The 23,455-nt window shown below is 41.1% G+C and overlaps 1 protein-coding gene across 3 annotated transcripts in view; it reads right to left on the bottom strand.

The window, feature by feature from the left end:
* Nucleotides 1-400: 400 nt before the first annotated feature.
* LOC147684078 (dehydrogenase/reductase SDR family member 4-like) overlaps nt 401-23,455 on the bottom strand; it is a 90,185-nt gene continuing 67,130 nt past the window's right edge. For all 3 annotated transcript variants that reach the window (XM_086944435.1, XM_086944433.1, XM_086944434.1), the window contains exons 7-9: nt 20,686-20,820; nt 14,921-14,976; nt 401-5,885 (exon numbers count right to left, since the gene is read on the bottom strand). In XM_086944435.1, coding sequence (XP_086800561.1) covers nt 5,771-5,885; nt 14,921-14,976; nt 20,686-20,820 — 306 coding nt within the window. In that variant the 3' untranslated portion in view covers nt 401-5,770. The remainder of the gene's footprint in view (nt 5,886-14,920; nt 14,977-20,685; nt 20,821-23,455) is intronic.

Here is a 23,455-nt window from a genome sequence, read left to right as displayed (position 1 = left end):
CACGACCACGCCCCCAAGGGACTAGCTTTACACTTTTGGGTTTTTTGCTTTTTTAATATATATGGTGTACACATTTATAGCCTATGTCCTTCTGCTATGTCTCCCCTTTCAAATGGTGCATTGGGTGTAGTGATTGGTGCATTACTTTTGTAGTTTACCTGGCTCAAAGGTTTGTGTTCTCTCTTTATAATAGTAGTATAGATTAAGGAAAGTTTTCCAAAGCCAGACTCTAGACTAACCCGAATTATATTGGTGCAAAATAGTTATCAACTAGTGCAATTTAAGGAATCTGTCACATCACTTAAGTGGCTGCAAATTTCGCCTACTAATCACCAGCACTTCTGGTTGGAAAATCGTCAAGTATTGAAAGTTGTTTATCACAAGTAGAACAATAATCAACATTGAAGCAATCTTTCATTATTTACATTTTATTGTTTTCTGTGAAGAAAAGTAGAAAAAGCGACTTCAAAAATAAGCGTCAAGGTACATAAGCAAGTTAAGAATATTTACAGTGTTTCTCAAAATAAATTAATCTTGTATGGGTCCTTCTCTTGCATAAAAAGCTCAGTTTGACCAACTGTTTATTCCTACTCTTGCAGCTACTATGAAGTTTAAGTGCCTTTTTACACATTATTCACAGTGCAGAAATAATACAAGCCAACATTATAGAACAGAAAAATGGGAGATCCTAAAAACATTCAAGGGGACATATTATCCTGGTTGACTTCTATTGAAGCAGAGGCAAATTCAGCCAGGAGACAGTTAAAATAAAGTTTTTTTTGCTTAAAAAATCAGGAGTTTCCAACCTGAATCGAGTCTATTGGCATGTATGGAAATGTGTGTTTTTTTCTGGAAGGACCATTAGTAGAGAAAGTAACCACGAATTTGCTGCTACTTTGAATCCTGCGGCTGGCAGTGAAAGTTTAGGAGGAAAATTATTAATCTGATGGGATCATGCTTTTCAAATTTTTTGAAGCCTGTGATTCATCTCCCTTCCGCTTCCAGAACCGACCAGTGACCGCTGACAGCCAGGTCTGGTGGCTCAGTGGACTAATGCGCCTATTTCAGGGGCCTGTGCTCGACCTCATGGTCACAGGTTCAAAACCTGGTGGATCCACTCAGCCTTTTATCCATCTGAGGTCAATAAAATGAGTACCATTGAGTTGGGTAACAATAAGCATCTGTTATTCAGCGCCAAGATACCCTTCTGGGTGAACGTGCACTTTACAAATAAACATGTTATGTTATAAACGGACCAGGGCCTTCTGTTGGTCGTTTTCTTTTATCATTTCCAATGATCGCTACAAATAATAATAATAACAATTTGATTTGTAAAGCGCTTGGTGTCCCCATAATAAGATTGCCCTTCCAGCCTACACCCAAACGCAAGCCATGTAATTTTAGGGCAACTGAAATAAGCAGGATTTAAGCTTCTTGCGGAAGGTTACTTCAGAGGATTCCATCCTAAGGTGGAGAGGTAAGGTGTTCCAAGCTTTTGAAGCTCGAAACCCTAAGAACAGCCACCCATCCAGGTACTTTTCACAAGAGGGACTGTATGTTTCAATATGATTTTCTATTTTAGAAACTGGGGATGCTTTTTGAAAGCAGTCTGCCTTTCTTTTGTGATTGAATCACTTCAGTGGGCAAGAGCAGTGATTGAAGGCAATGTGTGTGTCTACAGAGTAATGGAACCTGTCTAAAGGTAGATCTAAGTTGTGTCAAAGTTTTGACAATATGCGGAGGCATTGAAGTTGGTAGCTATAGTTTCACATTTTTAGGTCTCGCTAGGGAATCGCATGCGCTGCCTCTCCGAGGCATCAAGTAATCTGTATGTTACCTCCACCTCTGCCTATTGACGGTAATTTCTCCTGCAGCTTGCCATTTGTTTAATATTGGCAGAGCTCCTGTTAGCTGGCTTTTTACTGGCTGTTGGTCGGATACGGACTTCCATTTAGTCCTGAAGCAGCGGCGTCTAAGTACTGTTTTGTCCGATTTTGTGTTGTGTGTGTGTTTGAGGGGAACTTTCTTTTACATGCATATTGAGCATGGAGCTCATCAGGAGGGCTGCGCTGTAAATTATACATATTCAGCATGACGCTCGTCATGAGCGCCACGCTGGTAATTGTTTCTTTGTTTTCTTAACCCCCTTCCCCGGGCTGAAAGAGGAGTGTTGATAATGTAGATTTCAACACTGGCACCGTCTCACGCTTGACACCCGGGCTACGACTACAAGCCTCACCCTCCTTGATTACTCACTCCAGAGCGTAAGCTCCTGAGCACTGTCAAGGCAATGTGGCGGCATGCCAGTCAAATATTCAGGCTTCCCGACCCCCTCCATATGAGCAGTGCGCAAACTAGCAGAGTCAGCTTACACAGTGTTACTTTCATTGCAACTCCAAGGTTTGGTTGGTAACAAAGCCATTTCAAATATTTTTTTAAAACTTGGTGGCAAAGTCCTGCTTTGCGGAGCACTAACATGGCGTGCACTCTTAAACCTCAACAATGCTTACTTCCCCTTTCATGATCTTTGCGAGGAGCGTTAATAAACTCGCCAGCGCCACTGCATGCTCCTGAGCAGTGTCAAGGCACTGCGGCGGCATGCCAGTCAAATGTGCATGCTCCAGACTCCCTCCAAATGAGCAGTGTGCAAACTAGCAAAGGCGAAGAGTCAGCTTTCACAGTGTTACTTTCATCTCAAATCCAGGGTCCGGTTGGTAACAAAGCCATTTCAAAAGTTTTTAAAAAATCCTGTGTCAAAGGCCTGCTTTGCCGAGCACTGACATGGCGTGCACCCAGAAGCCCCAGCAATGCTTACCTCCCCTTCTATGATCATTGTTTTTTGCGATAAATCCAAACGTACCTGTCTCCATCATACTACGCCTTAATCCAACACGTAAATGTCGGCCATTCACCCCCACCCGAGTGCATCACTCTTCTTTCTGTAGAAACGAAATGGCGTAATAGTGACTTGTTGCCAATACATCTGCGCACTATCTACCCTTAACGGATGGATCCGATGGGCAGTACATGTCAGGATCGGAAGCTGAAAGTCATTCCCAGTCCTCCTTCTCTTTCTTTTTCAACAAAGGAATTAATCATCCCACAGTTCTGGTAGTTTTGACTTTAGTGTGCCCTGGCTGGGCTGTGTCTTTTCTGGGTGCCTCCTCCTCCTTCAGACTATTTTAGACAACTTCGATTGAAAGCCAAGGGCACACTGGCTAGCTTCCAGTACAGGGCAGTTGCACCAATCAGGCAAGGCTAGCAAACACAACAAAGTAAATACCACCCTTTGATTTGCTCAAGAAAGATATCTAGAATGGGAAATCACTCCTTGTGGAATACATCACAGGGGGGCCGTTTTTGTTACAGGGCCGTTTTTGCAGCATAGATGCAAAATCGTCCCTGTAACAAAATCAGCAGAAAACCGGCCCTGGCAAAGAGCTCCACGGCACCCCCAACCCCCCGCATTTGGAGCACTTTGCCAGGGCCGGTTATTGGTTCCCAGTCTGGCCCTGACGCCACACCCTTCTTTTGATGTCCAGCTCATCTGTGCCTCCTCCCTAGCCACTCACGTGAAAGAGTTGTCACCTGACCAGTGAAAAAGAGACGCTACCAAGTGGCTTAATTCCCTGACCTTTGTAGATATGTGTCTCTGAAAATGCCAATTATTTCCCACTTGCTGCAGTATTAACATACTGAATGGAAGCAAAAATAGCAATACAGGTTGGTAAAGAACAGACCTCTGCGCGTGGTCATACAGTACTCGAGGTTCATAGTAGCCTCAGTACTTCTTCCATTACACGCATGTGTGCATGCACCTATACGTGTCAGCCATCGAACTGCCATTCACCTGCCATGGCTTGCTTTTCACCCCTACCAGGATCTCGCACGACAAGGCTCCATGGAACACAGCCTTGAAGAGGCACAACGGTATGCTGCAACAGATCACAAGTGATGTCTTAGGTATGCTGGGAATGTGCTTAACATTCAGGTGGACTTTTCTTCTGCGTGTCCTATTATCAGTATGCCTGTACTTTTTTTAACACCCACCAACCCCCCACCCACCCCGACACACACACACACTACTCTTCTCTCGGGGCAAACTTCCAACAACTTTTGGGCAGACCACCTGTACGTCTATAAGAGAGAATGAAAACTAATATTCCAAGGAAAAGTCTACTTTTCCCGGCATTTCCATGTGAAGACCACAGTGTTGTGAAAAAAAGAAGTACTGTGCAAATAGCTGCACTAATCTTCACAGCAATGAAAGAGGTAAGCTTCCGGGGCGTTATCAGCAGGTGAATGCTACGAGAGAGTCCCAGGCAGCAGTAAGCATTCCACCTCCGGATGCTGCAGACAACAGTGTATTATCTCTCCATGTACAGTTGCATTTGAGCTTGTGGAGAAGTGTGGCTCACTGGTTAAAAGCGGCAGACCCTGAAGCAGAGGTCGGCCCGGGACTAGGGTTCAATTCCCGATGCGGCAGGGTCTTGGGTCAATGTCCGCGGACTCGATAATTCTCGCCTAGGTGCCTATGCTAACCATGGGTCCCACTCTGCAACTCTGGGCAATAGCTTGCTTAATCTCCACAACGGCCCTAGCAGCGCCGGGGATGCCTGGCTTCACCTTGGGGGTGCCCTCTCACAGGGAAAGCCAGGACGGGTTCCCCAGCGGTATACAGCGCCAGGATGCCACGTGATGGGGTAACAGTGCGCTTTACAAGTATACACACATTTACATTTACATTTGAGCACCTGTGTGTTATCTCGTGCTGGGCCTTTTCTGCTAATCATAATTTTCCATTAATAAATAGATTTTTTTTCCTACCGCTCTCACTTTTTTCTCACTCGCATCCTATTCTTTCTGGGACTTCCTCTCTCAAATACTTGCACAGCTTTCTTCTGCTTATTTATTGGTTTTCCATTTGTCCCACTCTCCTATTTTCTTTACCTACTTTTTCCATTCACTCCACATCGCAAAACTGCATTGACTTACAGTGCCTACGCATTAAGGTGCAGAAGTTTCTAGATTCTATATGCACTCACCACTTATAAAAAAAATCAGAAATAAGCAGTAAATGAACTGCTTAAATGTTTTCTCATTAACTTGGACAATGTGGGAATCTTCATTAATGCTTCTAGGATTCAGTATTTCACCCATAAAATAACTGGAACTTTAAATGGGAATTGTTATAATCCGCCCTCACCCACCCAAAAAATATTAATTGAAAAGGTAAACAAAGCTAAAAACTATTTCTGATTCTTTATGCATCCATAGTCATTTTTAGGTCAAGCATTTCGAGACCTCCTTGTATTTTCAGTGATATCACCACCAAAGGCCCTGATTTTATATTTAAAAAAAAGCTTAGGACTAATCCTTTTCCCACTGAAAGGCAATATTTCTCTTCATGTGTTCCCATACCTGGCGTGTCACGCAGTTTGGTGCTTACTTTCCCTCCAAGGTAAAGAACAGTAGATGTTTCAGCACCCAGGCTAATGTGCTGCATAGCTAAATAGCTAAATACATATAAAGTCCCAGAGGCGAGACCGATTGCATTGCTACTTCTTTGAATAGATCTCGCATTTAGAAAAGTTTGAGCTATTGGCAATTCCTTTTATTTATGTGTTAATTAGCAAAACAGATAAATAAATGGCATTGTCATTTACAATGCCAATAGCTTAAACTCTTGCAAATGCGAGACCTATTGCATTGCAAATGCTTGTTTTCCTTAGGTGTGTGAGAATAATATGGGAATGCATACAATTTAGTTTCAGATCCTTGTGTTAAACCCTCCCCCAACCACAAATATCTCTCCGGTCACGTAGGAGGCATCCGGTGAAAGGAGATAAGAAACCATCCCAGCACATTCATCAGGCTCTCCAACTCTGAAGAGAGAAAGAAAATAAATCAGCATTATTATATGGTGGGCAAATCCAAGTCAATTTTTATTTTTCCTGATACTGCTTGCAAATCCTTTTTAATTGTGCTCTGATCTGATGTTTATGTCAAGACAGAACTCCAAAACATTGATTCAGATTTTCAAATAATGTGGACATTGATAAGTTTCACAAAAAAAGGACATGTTTTTGTCAATGGACTGTGGACTGGTCCTGAAAATGTGTATTTATTTATCCCCATATATCTAGTGGGGTATTATAAAAGAGAATTATAATTTTTTCATTCAGGTACTGAACATATTCATGCAAAAGAAGTCAAGGGAAGGCATACAAGTAAAGATTCAGGACAAAAAAAGTAAAGGCAAGTTTTGATTCTATGAAAGATAAGTTAAAGAAAATACATTCTGTGGATGGAAGGTCGATATGTACCTGCTTTCTATCATAATGAACATGGACTACTGCACTTTAAGGCATTTCATAAGGGCTTGATAAGCTGATGGAAGTAAAATATTGGTTGAATTGGCCTTGACTGTATTACAAAGGAGCTCCCTCTGGATGTACAAGTATAGAAGTGTGAGAAATTGAGGTACTGGTGGATGGGGTGTGAGCAACAGCCACAATCCCCATCAAGATGAACCACTGATGTCAACAAATTAACTTGTTTTGAATAAATTAACTTGAGCTCAACAACCAGGAAGCTAAGGCACAGAGAAGACAGGCTTAATTTAGGCCTTTAAGTACTAAAGAAGGGATAAAGTCAAAACACAACACAATACATTTCCTGAATTGAATTAGAAATACAGAATATATGTAAATAAATAGATGACACTAAAATTAAAAAAATGAGGGGAACTAGAGAAATGAATTTGTTGATCAAAGAAGTTTTAAATCAAAATAGCACCAAACAGGCATGATTTGTGGCAGATGTTGATTGAACAGGTTTCAGATACATGAACCAGGTCTGGCCTGGTGGAAGTTTTTACCATGAAACTTAGGGGCATATTTACAAACCCCCATTGCAATAGGAAGATCACTTTTTTATGTTACCGTGGCAATACGGGCTTCGTCTTATTTACAAGGCAGTGTTAAGCCACTTAACATGGCCAAACGCTGCATTGTAAAGAAGGCACTCTTTCGTGTTATAGTTAGCGTGAAAGGGGCTGGGTATGGGTGTTGCGGTGGACATTATGCCGCAAGACCCATTGATTCTGACACTGCCCCGTATTTACAAGGGTGGCGTAAATATGGGGCGGCGCCAAAATTAAAACAAAAAAACCTGGTCTTAACATGACGCACCAAGGAGAAATACTTTATTTCTCCTCGTTTTTGCTGTTTCTATATGTGCTGCATTGTGCAGAACATATAGAATCAGCAACGCACAATGCATGATTGTTTATGTGCAGGAAGGTGCCCCTTCCTGCACATAAACAGACATTTTAAAAATGACGAGTTGCAACTTCTGTGTGTGCTGAACAAAGCAGCACACATAGAAGTTACAAATCACCATTTAAGATTGTTTATGTGCAGGAAGAGACGCCTTCCTGCACATAAAGTAAGTGAAGTAGTGTGGCTCACTGGTTAGAGGCGGCAGACCCGAGAGCAGAGGACGGCCCGGGACCAGGGTTCGATTCCCGGCGCGGCAGGTTTCTGGACCAGGGTCAGCGGACTCGATAATTCTCTCGCCTCGGTGCCCACTCTGATCAGCGATCACACTCGGCAACTCTGGGCATTAGCTTGCCTCATCTTCACTAACGGCCCCACCAGACCGCCGGGGATGCCTGGTCTCACCCTGGAGATACCCATTAAGGGACCATCTCTCAGGGAAGCCAGGAAGGGTTTCGCAGCGGTCGAAGCGCCTTGGGACCCTACGGGTAAGTAGTGCGCTATATAAATGCCAATACATACATACATACATAAACAATCATTCCCACAATGCAGTCACCCTTGCACTATAGTGCAAGGGTGTCAGCATTGGCGCTAGGCAGCTGTAATTAGTGCCGGTGCAAGTGCAGCGGGTAACGCAGAGCGGCACTGTATTGTTGTAAATATGGTGCTGCCCTGTGTTTACAAAGAGGCGGAGCTCGGTGTTAAGCTAAGAAGACTAACGCCACGCTCTGCCACTACCTTTGAAATATACTCCTTAGTCACAAAAATGGAAGTCCAAAATCTTCAGCTGAGAAAATCAACAGGCTACAGCCCAAGAGGGCTCCATAAGGGTATATAGCTGTTAGACACCATCCCAGTGAAGCCATTGGTTTTGGGAGGGAAAACTCAGAGCACGAGAAATTCAACTTTCATGGCCAGCGAAGTTCTTTTAGTGGGTGGATACTTTTGGAACCTTCACATGATTTCTACATTTTCTATGTTTGCATTTTGTCTTTTTTCAGAGATCTGAATACTTCAGTGGATCAAGCCTGCAGGATGTAGCCAAAGAGGGCTCACAAGGGTGGATACCTTCTCCACAAGGTCCAGCTGAATTGGATTTTCTTCTGTGGAAAAGCTCAGAGTGGGAGAAGCATAAATCTTCAGCCCAGCAGCAACACACCTTGGGTGCTAATTAGCTTTGCAGGTTGGTCATGGTACTCCGTAGGAAGTTAAAAAGTTTCTAACACTAAGGTTTTCTTGGGTGGTAGGAGACTTCCAGTAAGACACAGCGAAGGATTCCAGGACCTCAGAAACAAAAACGTTTGGGTAGGAAAGTCAAATAAGATTGTACAAGTAAGGAGCCCAAACATCCCCGACTAGGATAGACCACCCCATCCCTGAGTAGGAGGGCATTAGCTACAGAATATTTCCAGAAACCCGGAGGCAAGGGTGGACCTAGGCTCCCTTTTGCGACCTAGAGATGGTATGGGATTGCCTTCCATACGGAGTACGATTAACAATAATTATGTTCTAATCTCTCCCCAGATAACCCTACTTGGATAATCTGATTTAATTTTCTCATCAAGGTATTCTTGTCTGCCTGCTCATCTTTTTATCATGACCTCTCTCACACTTTCTATTTAGTAATTAAGCGGTACGATTTCCTTGGAGACCTATTCTGAAGACCTTTATTTATAAGTACCTTTTCCTTATCGGTAGGCACACTATTCAAATAACTGTTTGCATGTTTATTTCCGTGCACAACTGCCATATGTCCCGCCCTGACCAGTTCCTCCCAGAGTGGCACTGGTGTCCCAAACTGAGAATGAATTTCCAAACCATACATATTAAGTACTGTTGAGTTGAATCAATACTTATTAATTATGCTTGTCACACACAACAATTGTAGTTCCGAATGCATGTACATAAGCACACTAGCACTGTTGCTTCACTATATCATGTAGAACTTCTTTTGTCTGCTTACCAATGTGTTGTGCTCAATTGTTTAGTAACCTGCCTGCTGACACTATTGCAGTGCATGCATGAAGCCAAAAGACTTCTGTTGTACCCTGCATAGAAACACTAGTAGCCTTGTAGTGTAATTTCAAGTCTTCTTTATGAGATCCACGTCAGTGTATTAACAATCTTAGTCCAGCCAGCTCTGGTCAGGTACTAGCCATGTACCAGACATACACCAGCCCCACCAGGAGCAGCCTGCCTAGCTGCTCAGCCCATCTCCATCTGTCCCCACTCCTCGACACGGGCACCCAGGCATTCCATTCATTACAGTCACACCAACACTCTGTTACTATCTCTCACTCTGGCTGAGAAGCTATAAGGACCAAGGCTGATTACATGTAAATGTAATACTTAGGATATAACAACTTCCTTTTCGAATCATGATCAGACAAATGATATAACTATCATATTTATTTCTTTTGTTTTTCTGTTTACCCTTTTTGTTTGTCTTTTGTTATGAGTATGATTTATGCATATCATTTTACTATGCATTATTTATTGAATGTATCAAATGTGCCCTAATGATGCAACCTGTAATGAATGCTCATTCTGTTTTTCTCAACTATTATTTACATATGTGAACATCTTACTTTATTATGCAATTAACTTGTCGGATTCTTGAAAATATACACACAGCCTTGGAAAAGTCCCAGGTCTGCGTGCTACATGGGGCAAAATTCATATTGGCTGGTCACTATAGATATAATCTCACTAAGAAATTTAACAATGTTTGAAGCACATCATGGACCACAAGATTAATACATTATTTCCCTGAAATATGATGATTTATGGATTACTGCACTCATCATAACTACATTTGAACTTAACATTGAATTTACATTCTGCTTATGACTAACCTACCGCATAGGTTACTGTTCTTTATTGTATTGTGGGTTTCCAGGGGTACAGCCCACCTATAGGTTAGTCTATTAGAACACAATTCTTAGTCTTGTCTAAGTTGAAGTAGAAGTAGACCCCCTAGATTATTACCCCTACTCCTTTTGGAAACTGTATGTGAAATAATTTCTACTGAGATTGTCTTAGGCTTTTACTCAATGACGTGCGCAGACTTTTCCTTCACAGGTGGTGGGCCCAATGATAATGAGATAGCATCCTGGTTGTTTATCAAAGTACCCTCAAACACACTGTGATTGCCTGCTGAAGTTGTAGAATTAATTTAATTGACACAAGTCAAAATATAATTCCCTTTGGGCGAATTACCGTAGAAAGACAAGTTCTTACAAACAAACACATAAAATCACCAATATCAAATTATAACAAGGAAGCAATATAAACAATATTAAAAAATATTAGTGAAAACACTATAATAAAAGTAGATCTAGACAATTTATTGACATACACTATATTTTGTTAGAAATGGGAAACATATACAGGACGGAACACTATGAAATAAATAAATTCAACATTCCAATAAAAAAAGGACCTACAGGAAAAGGACTAAATTCCAACAAAACAATTTTTTCGAATTTTCCTTAATTTCTTATTCCAGTATTACTCCTTAGGCATCGACGCTTTTCGGCGGTATATTTAATGTTTGACCGCCTTCATCAGGACAATTGCAATAAATGTTTCCCAATGGTTCTCAACTGTTAAGTATCACTCAGTATATGATAAGGGGTACTCTGCCTCCTTCTCAGTCACAAAAGATATTCGTCCAGCGAATTATCTTCTCAACGTTTAAAAACAAAATCGTCCTCCTAAATAGTCGTGATAATAAATTAGAAGGGGACAGCGACGTAGTTTCTGAGCTTCATAAGTAGCAGCTTTAGTATAAGTCTGGGATAATATAAGCCAAACACGCGGTATAAGTGTGGTCATATACATACACACTCTGTGGAGTCTGAATTCAGAAGTCCATTAATGATGCACAGTCCCACGATACGGGAATCATAGATCACACGAGGTTCTAGCTGCGCGCATTCCCTTTCAGCTCTGATACAAAAGCTCAAAATGGCAAATTTAATTGCCCAAGGCCACACAATTTGCATAGCTGTCCATGTCTGAATGGATTTTCTATTAGATAAAAGCCATTCAAGGATGACAGCATGCACTTAAGCAAGTGCTTGTTTTTGTTATATCTAGGTGGCCTTTGACATTTTGGTTTACTATTCCAAAATGTCCGACAGCTGTGTTAGAATGGTAATGCATCTAGTAGTTTATTTGCGCAACCTGGAAACCAGGGACCAATCTTTGCTACCCTGTTTCACCAAATTGTGTCGTCCAGGGCAATTCAATTATTTCCCTCAGCTTCTTTTTCTTATATCACCACATTCAAGATCGCCTTGAAATACGTCATTATAGCAAGTGCATTAGACAAAAACCTCTCTTATATTATCAGCTGGATGCGGTCAATGGGCATGACTATTACTACATGGAAACTACTTTCAATTTATTTTTTATTTTTCACAAGAGGACATGTTTTCATCATTGGAGAGCAGCCCCCTATCGAATGAACAAGTCTGTACAGACCTTCTACTGCCCAAAATAGGGATTTAAATTATCAGGGGATTATAATCCGGCAAGACACATGGACATTTTCAATTTATATCTCACTAACGATGCCTAAAGACGAAAAAAATGTGTCCAATCTGACAGTCTTCTTATGGGGTGGGCGGCTGAAAAAATGGTATACCCTGATCTGGAGCTTTAACTTCTTACTAGATATCCACCAAACTCTGACTCTTCTTAAGCTTCTGGAATGCTTGAAAGACCCTGGGCTTCCTGCCCACGTAGTGCCCTTTAAATGAATCAGATGGACCACTTGCTGTATTTATGATTAGATCACCAAGCAATATAATCGGAGGTGGCCACAAAGCCAATTCGATAATCCAGTCATCAAGAACAGATGGGTCATCTACATTAGGCCCGTAAATAGAGCAGATCGTGGCTACGCTGCCAGCATCCTGGCATTCAGCTATAACTTATTGACAAACTGCTGAAGCAAATCTGTTAGGGGCATTTAACCGGATTTTAACATTAGTTTTACATTGATCACAGAAGCATTTTTGCACTAGGCACTTTATCAGTTGTTGGGGGCATTCCTGACTTGCGAGTTAGAGCGAGCAGACCCATGGTTTTGGGTAATTTGCGGTCTAGTCTTCCTAGAAGGAGTCGATTTTTTTTTTAAATAATTTTTATTTTTCTCACCTACAGCATAATACATAAGTCCATTATAAACTAGTAGTATGTTATACAACATTGCAGCACACCTAGGCACATTCAGCACTCTAGGCCCATACCCTTGCATTACATCACAGATGGTATCTAAGCCCCACTTAATGTCCACTTGGTCGTTCTTGTTATTCCGTTTCTGAATCCTCATCGTCATGGTCTAGCGGTGGATCACATATGTCCCCCCTATATATGTTCCAAGCCCCCCAGATTTTACTCCACTTTCGGGGGCACCCTCAACTGATGAACACCGCTCTCTCGTCTATCATGGCCGCATCCATGTCCCTGCACCATGAGGCAAGAGATGGTATCTCCGCCACTCCCCACTTCTGAGCAATAATCCGTTTAGCGACCATGGGGCAGATGTATCAATATCGAGATTTGAGAATCTCAAATATCCATTTTTTAGAAATCGCTTTTTGAGATTTGCAAATTGGTATGTATAGAAAATCTCATATTTTTTTCGATTTCTTAAAATTCCTTAATTGCGATTAGCAAATTGCGAATCGCAATTAAGGAATAATTTCCCATTCATTGCTATGGGCCAGGAGGCCCATAGGAATGAATGTGAAGTTATTCTCAATTTGCGATTCGCAATTTGAGAATCACAAATTGAGAATAATTTCATGGGTGCAAGGGTGTCATAAGGACACCCTGATGCACCCCTGAAATTCACATGTGTGCGCATATGCGCACATACATGCCCTAAGGGCATGTATGTGCGCAACATGGCACCTACACAAATGCAAAAAAGTGCTTTTGTGAAAGGAATCGCAAATTACCACCAACTTCAAGTTGGTGGTAATTTACGAGTTCTTAATGAGAAATCGCACAACTTGGGTGCTTCATACATTGCATTTAAGGAATCGCAAAATTTGCGATTCCTTAAATGCAATTGCAAAATAAGGAATCGCGATTCCTTATATTGCACTCCAATTTGCTACATATATACCATTTAGCGAAAATGAGTTCGCAAATGCCGAAATGCAGAAATGTTTGTTTAGGATTGAGCTGCCCAGCCCTATTCTCACTCAGCATGCAATCTTTCCCATGCAGTAAACACAGCAACTGAAAACAATTTCAACTTGCCTACCTCCCCAGCCAGCATAGACCACAAAAGTAGCAATAGTCACATTCAACTAAAGTGCATCTGTATAAATTTTCCCAGGCAGTGATGATTGGTGATGATTACAGCAAGAAAGTGATGGCCAGAAAGGCTAGGAAGCAGGAGGAGGTGATGGCAGAGAGAAAGAGGACGTAGGGATGAGCAGAAAGTGTATGAGTGGTAGAAGAGCAACAGGGGAGGGAGAGCAGGAGAGGCATATAGAAAGAGGTACGGTATAATGGCAGCTGAGTGAGTAAAGCATATAAAGGGCAAAAGAGGAGAGGAAAGTTCTTAATTGTTAAATGTCAAAAAGTAGAACAACTTAAAACTCAAAATAGCTCCCTGATACCTACTGTGGAAGGGTTCAGGTCAACCAATTTGACCATGAAAAGACTAAACTGCACAAGAGCAGGGCAGACACAAGAATATGCTGGGAAGGCTTTGAATCAGGAGCAGGATTGTGAGACAACCAAGCCATCCAATTTGGAAGAGAATGTGATTAAGGTACGAAAATAAATAAAATATATAATATTCAACTGGGACTAATAGTACGAAGAGTTAAAATACATTAACTCGTCTAATTAAATGTGTATTAAAATATAAAAGAATACAAAAAAATGTTATGTATACATTCTAGTTTCAAAACAATAATTTACAAATACTATTTTTATTTATGTTTAATTTATGTTAAGGTTGGTGGGAAATGAAATATTTAATTAATTTAAATGTGTCATTTTTTAAAACTATGTTATAAGTTTACTTTTCCTGATCAAAAATCTTACATTTCAGAAAACAAAAAATGATTCAAAAATATTCGTTTCATCCCATGCCTCTACTGATTTCTATTCATGTTTGTTGCAGTACCAGTAGTTGGTCATGCGTGATTCTTGACCTATTGGGCTGGAGTACATTTAAGCTTGTTTTGACACTATTACAGCTGTAGTAAATGTAGAAGTGTATTTTGTGAATTGCAATGTTCTCACTCGTGTGGGTATATGTTTTTAGCATGTCCCTACATGAACCCTTCCTTAATTTCCTCTTCCTCATTACCCATGTTGGAGTATTGCTATCCCATTTTCCCATAACTTCCACTGACACTCCCACATATACTACAAAATCTTATACCTATGTGTGTGGAGATCTCAGCCTCTAGGGTGGACATCACTGCACAGTAAAGATAGGGGAGGCCGAGATATCAGCCGTAGGTTAGTGAATTGTATTTGGAGTACAAAAAGTAGTAATACTGGAGTATACTTTACTCCAAAATGTAATTATAGACTTTGGCACTAAGAGTGGACATGTGAGGTAGCACTAGAGTTCAGAAGAAGTAAAAACGGTTTACCTGTTGAATCCGTACACTGGTTTAAGGGTGTCCAAGACAGCTTCATCATCCCAGAGCTGTTTAAGAAAAGCACAGAAAACATTCATGCATTTAGAGTTGTTGCACAATCTGTGTTGTGTTCAACTAGTATGCTTTGAAACCAACCACAACCATACATTATTTGCAAATAGAGTACTCTATACACTAGAAAGTTCTCACTCCAAATAATGTTTTACTTACCTAGTGCATTAATTAGTAATTAACCATAGGAAGGTGATCATGATCTCTCTTACACCTAAACACCATATGATGTATTATTGATTCATAATATTTTTATGAATTAATACATACCCTAAACCCATTTGAATAATACTGTGTTTTGTAGAGTAATGAGTAAAATTGACAAGTAGAAACTCAGGCATGGGACACTAAAGTGGCAACCAATATTTGTGTTCCTTAGTAAACGGGACTTTCCTCGGCAAGGCTAGCATCAGAATTATTTGACAACATACTTCTTCAGATGCTCATCCCTTTAAAGATGCACCAAGTAAGAAGTTGTGATACTGCCATTGAGAGAGGAATTAAAATAATGACTTACAAGGACTTACAGGTAGGTTGTCAGTACCAATTGTAATTACACCTAATTATCATGTACATTTACACAGACCACGGATCCTGGGCATAGTTATGAGAGGCATGGCACAGTCAGAGTCAGAAAGTCTGCATCTATCAGTCAAAAGGGCAATAAAATAAGGGGCACTGAAAAAAGCCCTGGTTTCTCACAGTGTTATTCCTGGAGATAGGAGCAGAGCTCCACTGTATCCTTAAAAGGCCACTTCCTCTGGCTAAAGGAGGTTTGCGATGGCATTCAAATGTGGCATTGTTTGCTCTTCACTGGTTTTTTTATAATAAAAGTAGCTGATTTTTATTAATGCAGACTGGTGTTTGCATTTTCTATGGGATGTGTTTCTATCTATTTTTCCATTGATGTTTTGATGTATCATATTTTTCCATACAACAGTACAGTACAACATCTCAGTTTGGTTCACATCATATCAAATCTAGATACATATATGTATTGCCATACAAAGAAGCACACATCATATACAGAAAATCATCTACATACAATGATATACACAGGCTAATAGATTTTTGAAGGTATATATATATATATAATCACTGAAAAAAACGTAGGTTTTACACACGGTATAGTTAGGAAGTAGCATTTACAAAACCTTTGAAATTCACTGAAAAAAACGTAGGTTTCACACATGTTATAGTTAGCTGGACATTTCATTCATATAAAACCATTGAAATTCCCCCGTTATAGTTAGTTCAGCTAACTATAACTCGCGCGCCCGCAATGCACTGCTGATGACGTCACATATTACATCACTCATGACATGGTCAGTGACATCACTCATGACATCACTGATGACATCTCAAATTACATCACTGATGACATCACTGATGAAATCATCCAGTGAATGGGTGTTTTTCTGAAAATTAAATATGTTTTATATATGTATATCTCAAGGTTGATGGAAGAAGAAATGGGTATATACGTGTATAAATGGCTGCTTTTTTGGTGAAAAATAGATTGTAAACTGACTGATTAAGTATATCTTAATGAATACATGGGTTAGTGAGCAATGTTTAAATATATACATTTCTGTATCAGTCTCTCACTTTCTGTATAAGTGGCTGCATGTGTTGGTGAGTAGCTATATGAGTGTTACATGAGTGTCTATATAGGTTATTATTTGTTTTATTATCAGTAGGTGTCTGAGTGTTTGAGTGTCTGTATGCTTCGTTGGGAGGTCTTACATAGTGCATAGATGCATGAATGAGTGACTTTCTGCTTGTATGTGTTGAAGGCAGCTTATGTGCAGGACTGTATGGGTGGACGAGTGTGTGTGGTGAGTAGTTATATAGGTTATTATTTGTTTTTTTTCTGTATGGGTGGGTGAGTGTATATATGGGTGTGTTAGTGAATGAATGACTGTCTTAATAGTGTATTTGTGAGTAAGTACATATGTTTTAAACTAGTACATATGAGTTATGTGTGAGTAACTCTATGGATGAGTGTCGGTGTGTAACAGGATGATCAGGATGTATCAGTGTATGAGTACATATGATGAATGAGTACATTTATGAGTGACTGTATATGTCTGTTGATGAATGAGTGGATGTGTGTATAGATCTTAGAATTACTAAATAGGTGTGTTGTAAGTGGCATTAGTATGTCTATTGTATCAAAAATGTTATTTTCTATTTTTGAATGTGGTTAATAAAGGTTATATTAGGGTGAGCAAAGGTCTGCCACTCTTCCACAAGGATGATGTCATCAGTGATGTCATCAGTGATGGCATTTGAGATGTCATCAGTGATGTCATGAGTGATGTCACTGACCATGTCATGAGTGATGTAATATGTGACGTTATCAGCAGTGCATTGCGGACACGCGAGTTATAGTTAGCTGAACTAACTATAACGGGGGAATTTCAATGGTTTTATATGAGTGAAATGTCCAGCTAACTATAACATGTGTGAAACCCACGTTTTTTCTAGTAAATTTCAAAGGTTTTGTAAATGCTACTTCCTAACTATAACGTGTGTGAAACCTATGGTTTTTTCAGTGAATTTGTAAGGTTTTTTAAATGCTAATTCCTAACTATAACATGTGTTAAACCTATGTTTTTTTCAGTGAATTTCAAAGGTTTTTAAAATGCAAATTCCTAACTATACCATGTGTTGTACAATTGTGGTCGAATGTGTGCATGCTTTCAGCTCTCTTGATATAAGATGGACGTCGGCTCTTTGATGTACAACCGTCCTTTAACCCCTCCCACGCTTATGACGGAACCGCTCCGTCATAGCCCTTGGGTGGGCTGCGCTGGTGACGGAGCGGTTCCGTAATGGCCCACCCGGCACGCCTGCGCGGCGCTGATTTCACGCCTGCGCTGACGTTCTGAAGAACGGGCAGGGCCATGACAGAACCAGATGCGTCACGTTGGAAATAGCCTGCCCCATGGCGCATCTTTTGCACCGCCGCTGCGTCACAAAAGTGACGCAACAGCAGCGCAAAACAGGTGTAAGGGGCTTGTAAATCTGCCCCAAGGTGTCTAAAGGTAGGGTAGTGAGTTAAGGGAAATTAAAAATTATGGAAAGAGCAGTATGGAAAAGAAAGTAAAGGAGGAGGAGTGACAGAAGGGGAGTGAGGATGGACATATGGAAGGAGAGTAAGGGACAAAGAGAGATACATAGAGTAGGGTAAGGGGAGTGAAGGTAAAAGAAATGGTAAAAAGATGGCAGCTGGGCATCAGAACTACACTTCCCTGGTTGCCTGCCTACATATTTGGGCTCGACTCGCTTAATGAGAGCAAAAATCCATCTCATGAGATTGCCGTTTGGTTTGCTGCCATTGAGAAACTATTGGTTCAGACGATGAAACGATAAAACATACAAAATGCAAAAAGCAGAAGTGACTCTGATTTGTGTGATCTGCATTTGTGAGAGCTTAATTCCACCGAGGTAATGTGGCTCCGGCCAATAATTCGAATTTTAAATATAAGATCCTGCAGGAGTGCCATCAACTGCTGCTTCAAAGGTGAATTGTGCGAGCTCTCAAGCCGCTTTGTACGATACATAAGTGCTGTGATAGCCGAACAGAACTGATTAGACATACCAAAACAGACCCAGGGGCTATAAGGAACATGATCTAAGAAACCATCCTTTGGTTGTAACTTTAAGAAGGGTACTCCCCTCCCCTCCCTACCCCCACGAGAAAAACTGATTATCTAATTTTAAAGGGGAAGAGGATGGCACTAATATGAACCGAGCAATCAATTGCTGTTGACTTACTGACCTGTTGTCACTATTTCAAAATCTCATGGGTGGTGAGGCAATGGGTAAATTATCCTTTTTACTATATTGATTTTAATTACTCAAACAGTTTAACATAAAACTAATGCATTCATTCCCACTACCCTAATTGGTTTCAAAGCATATAGTTATGATGGCACCTTCAGGGTAAAAGTATATATTCTAGGTTGTGCATGTGCCACAAGCATGGCCAGATAGATGTCACTTGTTATTAGCCCTGAAGCACAAATCATAAGTCCTACAGAAAAATCATTCATTGCCAACAAAATGTAACATAATTTAAAAATAAGACAGTAATATGTACCCTTACAAATTTTGCTTTACTAATAACCTTCTTCTTCATGCCAACCTGCATGCCCAGTCCCTGTATAGTCACTGTTCATTAGGGCGAGCGCAGCGCACATGTGCTGCTCTATGGGAGGCTTCTTGCGAGCGCTCAAAAGTGCTCAAAACTTCTCCATGTGGGTCTGACTGCTCCCACACATTCGATTGGCCTTTGCGTGTGCCTTTCAATAATGAAAGCACGCAAATTGCCAAAGGCGGGTGCATGTCCCACCTCTTCTCCCAAGGTTCACTCCCACAGCGTTTTGCTCTCAGGAGCGAGCAGCAGCACGCGGGGTGGCAGCTGCATTCCTTGTCGCGTCGTGGATCAGGTTACTAATTAAACACAGCATGGTCGCTTTCAATTTAGCGGCCGTGCTTGTATTTTTGTGTGGGCTTGTTTCTCTTGTCTCAGCTGTGACAAAATAATTGAAATATATTTGTCGTTTTCTGGAGCAACTGGGCTAAGATAATTGTTAGGTACCTTTCAGCTCAGACAAAGAAGTCCCACTTGCTCTGTAAAAATAGGTTATTTTATTTCCGGGGTTCTTTAAGCGCCGATCCACTGTTTGTAAAGGCCACGTTCCAGGGATTAAAAGGAAGCACAGGCGCGAGGCTGTGGCGCATGCCCAGTATCAGTTTCAGGCTTGCGAGAGGATTGGCTGTGTACTCTCAAGGCGAGCTTGGGGATTGCGCTGCATTAGACACATTATGAACTGCGCAAGCCTTGGTGGCAGTCATTAAAACCATAGGCGACTGAGCTCGCTGCAAGTTTTCTCAGATAATTGAAGGGAAAACTCCCTGGGTGCAAAGGCCTGCCCTGCAGAATAAATCACATTAACAATGGCTATTCAGGAAGTGGCTGGCTATGTGCAGGTGCTGAACTTGCTGGGAGCAGTGGCATGTGTGGTTCTATTTAGTGTGGTTCTATTTAGTGTGATTGTAGCACATGATACCACAATGCTGATCTTTTAAAAGCAAGATGTTCCCTACCAGGGCTTTAAGTGGGCCGTGCCCTGCCGGTACTGAGCACCGAAATGGGTCGTTATGGGGCTCTGTTTTCAAGCCCTGGCCTTTTTATGCCATACCCTGGAAACACAGACTAGTGACAGCAAGCTTAACAAAGATGGTCAATGCATCATTACGTGAGTCGCACGTAATACCTCCTTCATGAATGTGGAAACTGGGATGGGTGTTGTTTTAGAGGTATCCTGGCCCGATGTGCCTCCTTTCTCTGCTGAAATCATCTAGAGTCACTTTGGAGCCTCTTGCAACTACCCTGCAAGATTTTGTGTTGACCCGTCCTCTCCTGCTACATGCTATGAACATGCTTTCCTGCTCGATGTGATGGTGTTCGAAACTGAAAGGGAACATCTGGACTGTCACTGCATTGGCATTATGCGAGTCACAGGTGGCACTTGGCTGAAACTGGCCTTTCTATTCTTCTGCGCACCTGATATTGCCAGATCACAAATGCGGTTGCAGCACACTGGATAATGGGCTGCATGTCTAGACACTTATAAGGTCCCAAAATCGAGACCTATTGGCTATGCCAAAGCTTGTTTTTCATTTATACTTACACATTTGCTGTATTCTGTCCTGATAAGGCCAGGTGCCAGGGCGTTCAGACGAATATTCATGGGTGCTAAAGCTGGGGCCAGGACCTTGGTTAAGCCATTCAAAGCTGTTTTACTGACACTGTAGGGACCAATAGTCTGAGAAACAAAGATAAGGAACCATGAGCAAGTTGACCTCTTTATACATATACTGTAAACAGACTGCAACTACTTAGTTCCTTGCACTGGTCTGGATGTACCAAGTGCTAAGATTTCTAAACATAGTTCACCGGATAATAAACAGCAAAGCTTTATTTACATGAGCTTTCAATAGTGCACAATAGTAGAAGGGTGGGAGGCCTGCATGGTACAGCGGAATTCTACTTCTTTCACTTTGAAAGTGCCTCAATACAACAGGGCATTGTGCAAGTACCACTAGGGGTACCCGGCCCTTCCTAGGAGGCACTGCCTACTGATTTGGAATATATGACGTTACAATGCAAACATTTACAACACATGCTTTTACAACACAGTTTTTACATCTCAACTACCATTACATCGAATAATTTTACAACGCATGCCATTACAACAAATTTTTTTAAACTACTATTACAACGCATACCATTACAATGCATACCATTCCAACTCGTAATACTTTTAGGGCAAAAGTAGTGTAAGTGTTGGATAGTGTGGGGGTGAACATGACTATTCCCACTCAAGTGAGTTTAACAGTAGGGTACGTGGTGGATAGTGCAGGGGTAAAAAATACTATTCCAACTCCAGTGAGTGCAACAGTAGGGAAAGTGTTAGCTAGCGTATGGGTAAAATTACTATTCCGATCCACCCCAAAACCCATGCCCACCCTAAAACTAAAAAATCTCCGTTACTTACCTTATAGTGCATTGTAATGACATGCATTGTTATGGTATGCGTTGTAATGGCATGCGTTGTAGTGACATGTATTGTAATGGCATGCGCTATAATGGCAAGCGATGTAAAGGTAGTTGTGTTGTAAAAGCTGCGTTGTAAAAGCAGTGTGATGTAATGACTGTGTTGTAATGGATGTTTCCCCTGTTTTCATGCCGGTAGATACTCAGTGCAGGCTCTTCACCTTGGACAGCTAACAACTTTGCAAATAATGGCAATCTCTCCCACTAAAGAGACAGACAGGTTTCAATTCTATTAACCCCTTTACTGCTAAGGCATTATTTGAATTCTCCTTTAATTTCCATTGAAATCAATGGAAAGTCCATGACGAGTTACCCTTGTCATTGGCAGCCAAGAGGAGACATGGATGTGAAGCTCATTACTATTTTCTACATAAATGTGTAAAGTTAGGTTAGCGGTGTAGAATGCCAGTGACTTAAAGAAACAAACACCAATCAGTAAGAAGACTACAGTATAATCATCTCTGCAGAGCAGCAAACTCCCTCTTATTTGTGGCAAATAAACAATTTGAGCTTCATAACAGCGAAGACATGAAACAAAACATAATTGTGAACAATGTTGGAAAGCAGGATTAAAAATGGTAGAGGAATTTGTTTTAGTGTGTCTCATGACGTAGAATGTAACACCTTGAAGAGAATTTTTTTTTTTCTCTATATCTAAAGCCCGGACATCAGATCAATGTTCCTTTCTACACTTCAGCTAACCAAGACATATTTTTAATTTGATTGAGTGGAAGGAGCCCAGGATATGCCTGAATGACCTGAAATCTTCCAAACTGTGAGAAGAAGATGGCCCTAGGGAACCAACTAATGAGTTTGAGCGGGGAATCTAATAGAAGGAGACAAAAGAGGAGTCTTGGGAAGTCTAAAGTGTTCTAGCAGTTAAGAATACCATACCTGGAAGAGCAAAAGTTGTGTTATCAACACTGTGGAGGCTAAGGGGCATATTATCAAGGGGGTTTATCTCCACTTTTTTGGCTTTAAAAGCCAAGAAAGCGGAGATAAAATTATCTCCCTATTACCTAGCTGCCGCTAACACTAGTTAGCGACAGCTAGTAGGAGATAGCGACCATCTTGGGCCCCACTTTGCATGTCAGTGATATTTATCACTAATGAGATGCAAAGTGGGCGTGCCAAGATGTTAGTGACTGAAAACAGTCGCTAACATCGCTATCTCCTATTACCAACTTTTGGAGATATTCGCGCTAAGCGGGAATATCTCCAAAAGCTAACACCTGCCCCTGAGCAGTTCTTAGCTATGTTATCCAATGGGAGGTGGATAACATGGCTAAGAGCATTAGCTCGGTAATGCATGAATATCGCTGACTTTTCAGCGATATTCATGCTTTGCCGCGATTTTTACCGCATTTGCGTTAAACCTTGGTAATACCAAGGTTTATTTGCTGTAGAAATCGCCGCAGCGCTGCGGTAAATATTTGTCTCTAACCAAGCAATAGCGATAATTATCGCTATTGCTTGGTAATATGCCCCTAAGTCCCTTCTGAAATAAAGTAGGTTACTCAGAATCATGGCAGATGGATGGAAAGCATATGCTAGAATGGATTGCCATGGTTGCAGAAAAGCATCCACTGCTTCCGCTTCTATATCATGCCTCCAGCTGAAGAAGCATGGAAGCTTGAGATTGAGACATGATGCAATAAAAATCTATCTGAAGAGTTCCACATCTATGGAGAATTTTGTGGAAAACTTTGAGATGTAGAGGCCAATCACCGCTGTTGTGAGACAACCTGAGCCGAAGGTTTTTGGTAAATCTGCTAGTCTCTTTGGTCTTACTCCTGCTAATTTGCTGATCTATCGGTGTGGGAGGGATGGGTGAAAATTAAATC

The sequence above is a fragment of the Lissotriton vulgaris genome, chromosome 11 (assembly GCF_964263255.1).
Source record: "Lissotriton vulgaris chromosome 11, aLisVul1.2, whole genome shotgun sequence".
Taxonomy (NCBI): Eukaryota; Metazoa; Chordata; class Amphibia; order Caudata; family Salamandridae; genus Lissotriton; species Lissotriton vulgaris.
Note: the sequence above shows the minus strand (reverse complement) of the source record. Positions and strands in the feature narration are given on the sequence as shown.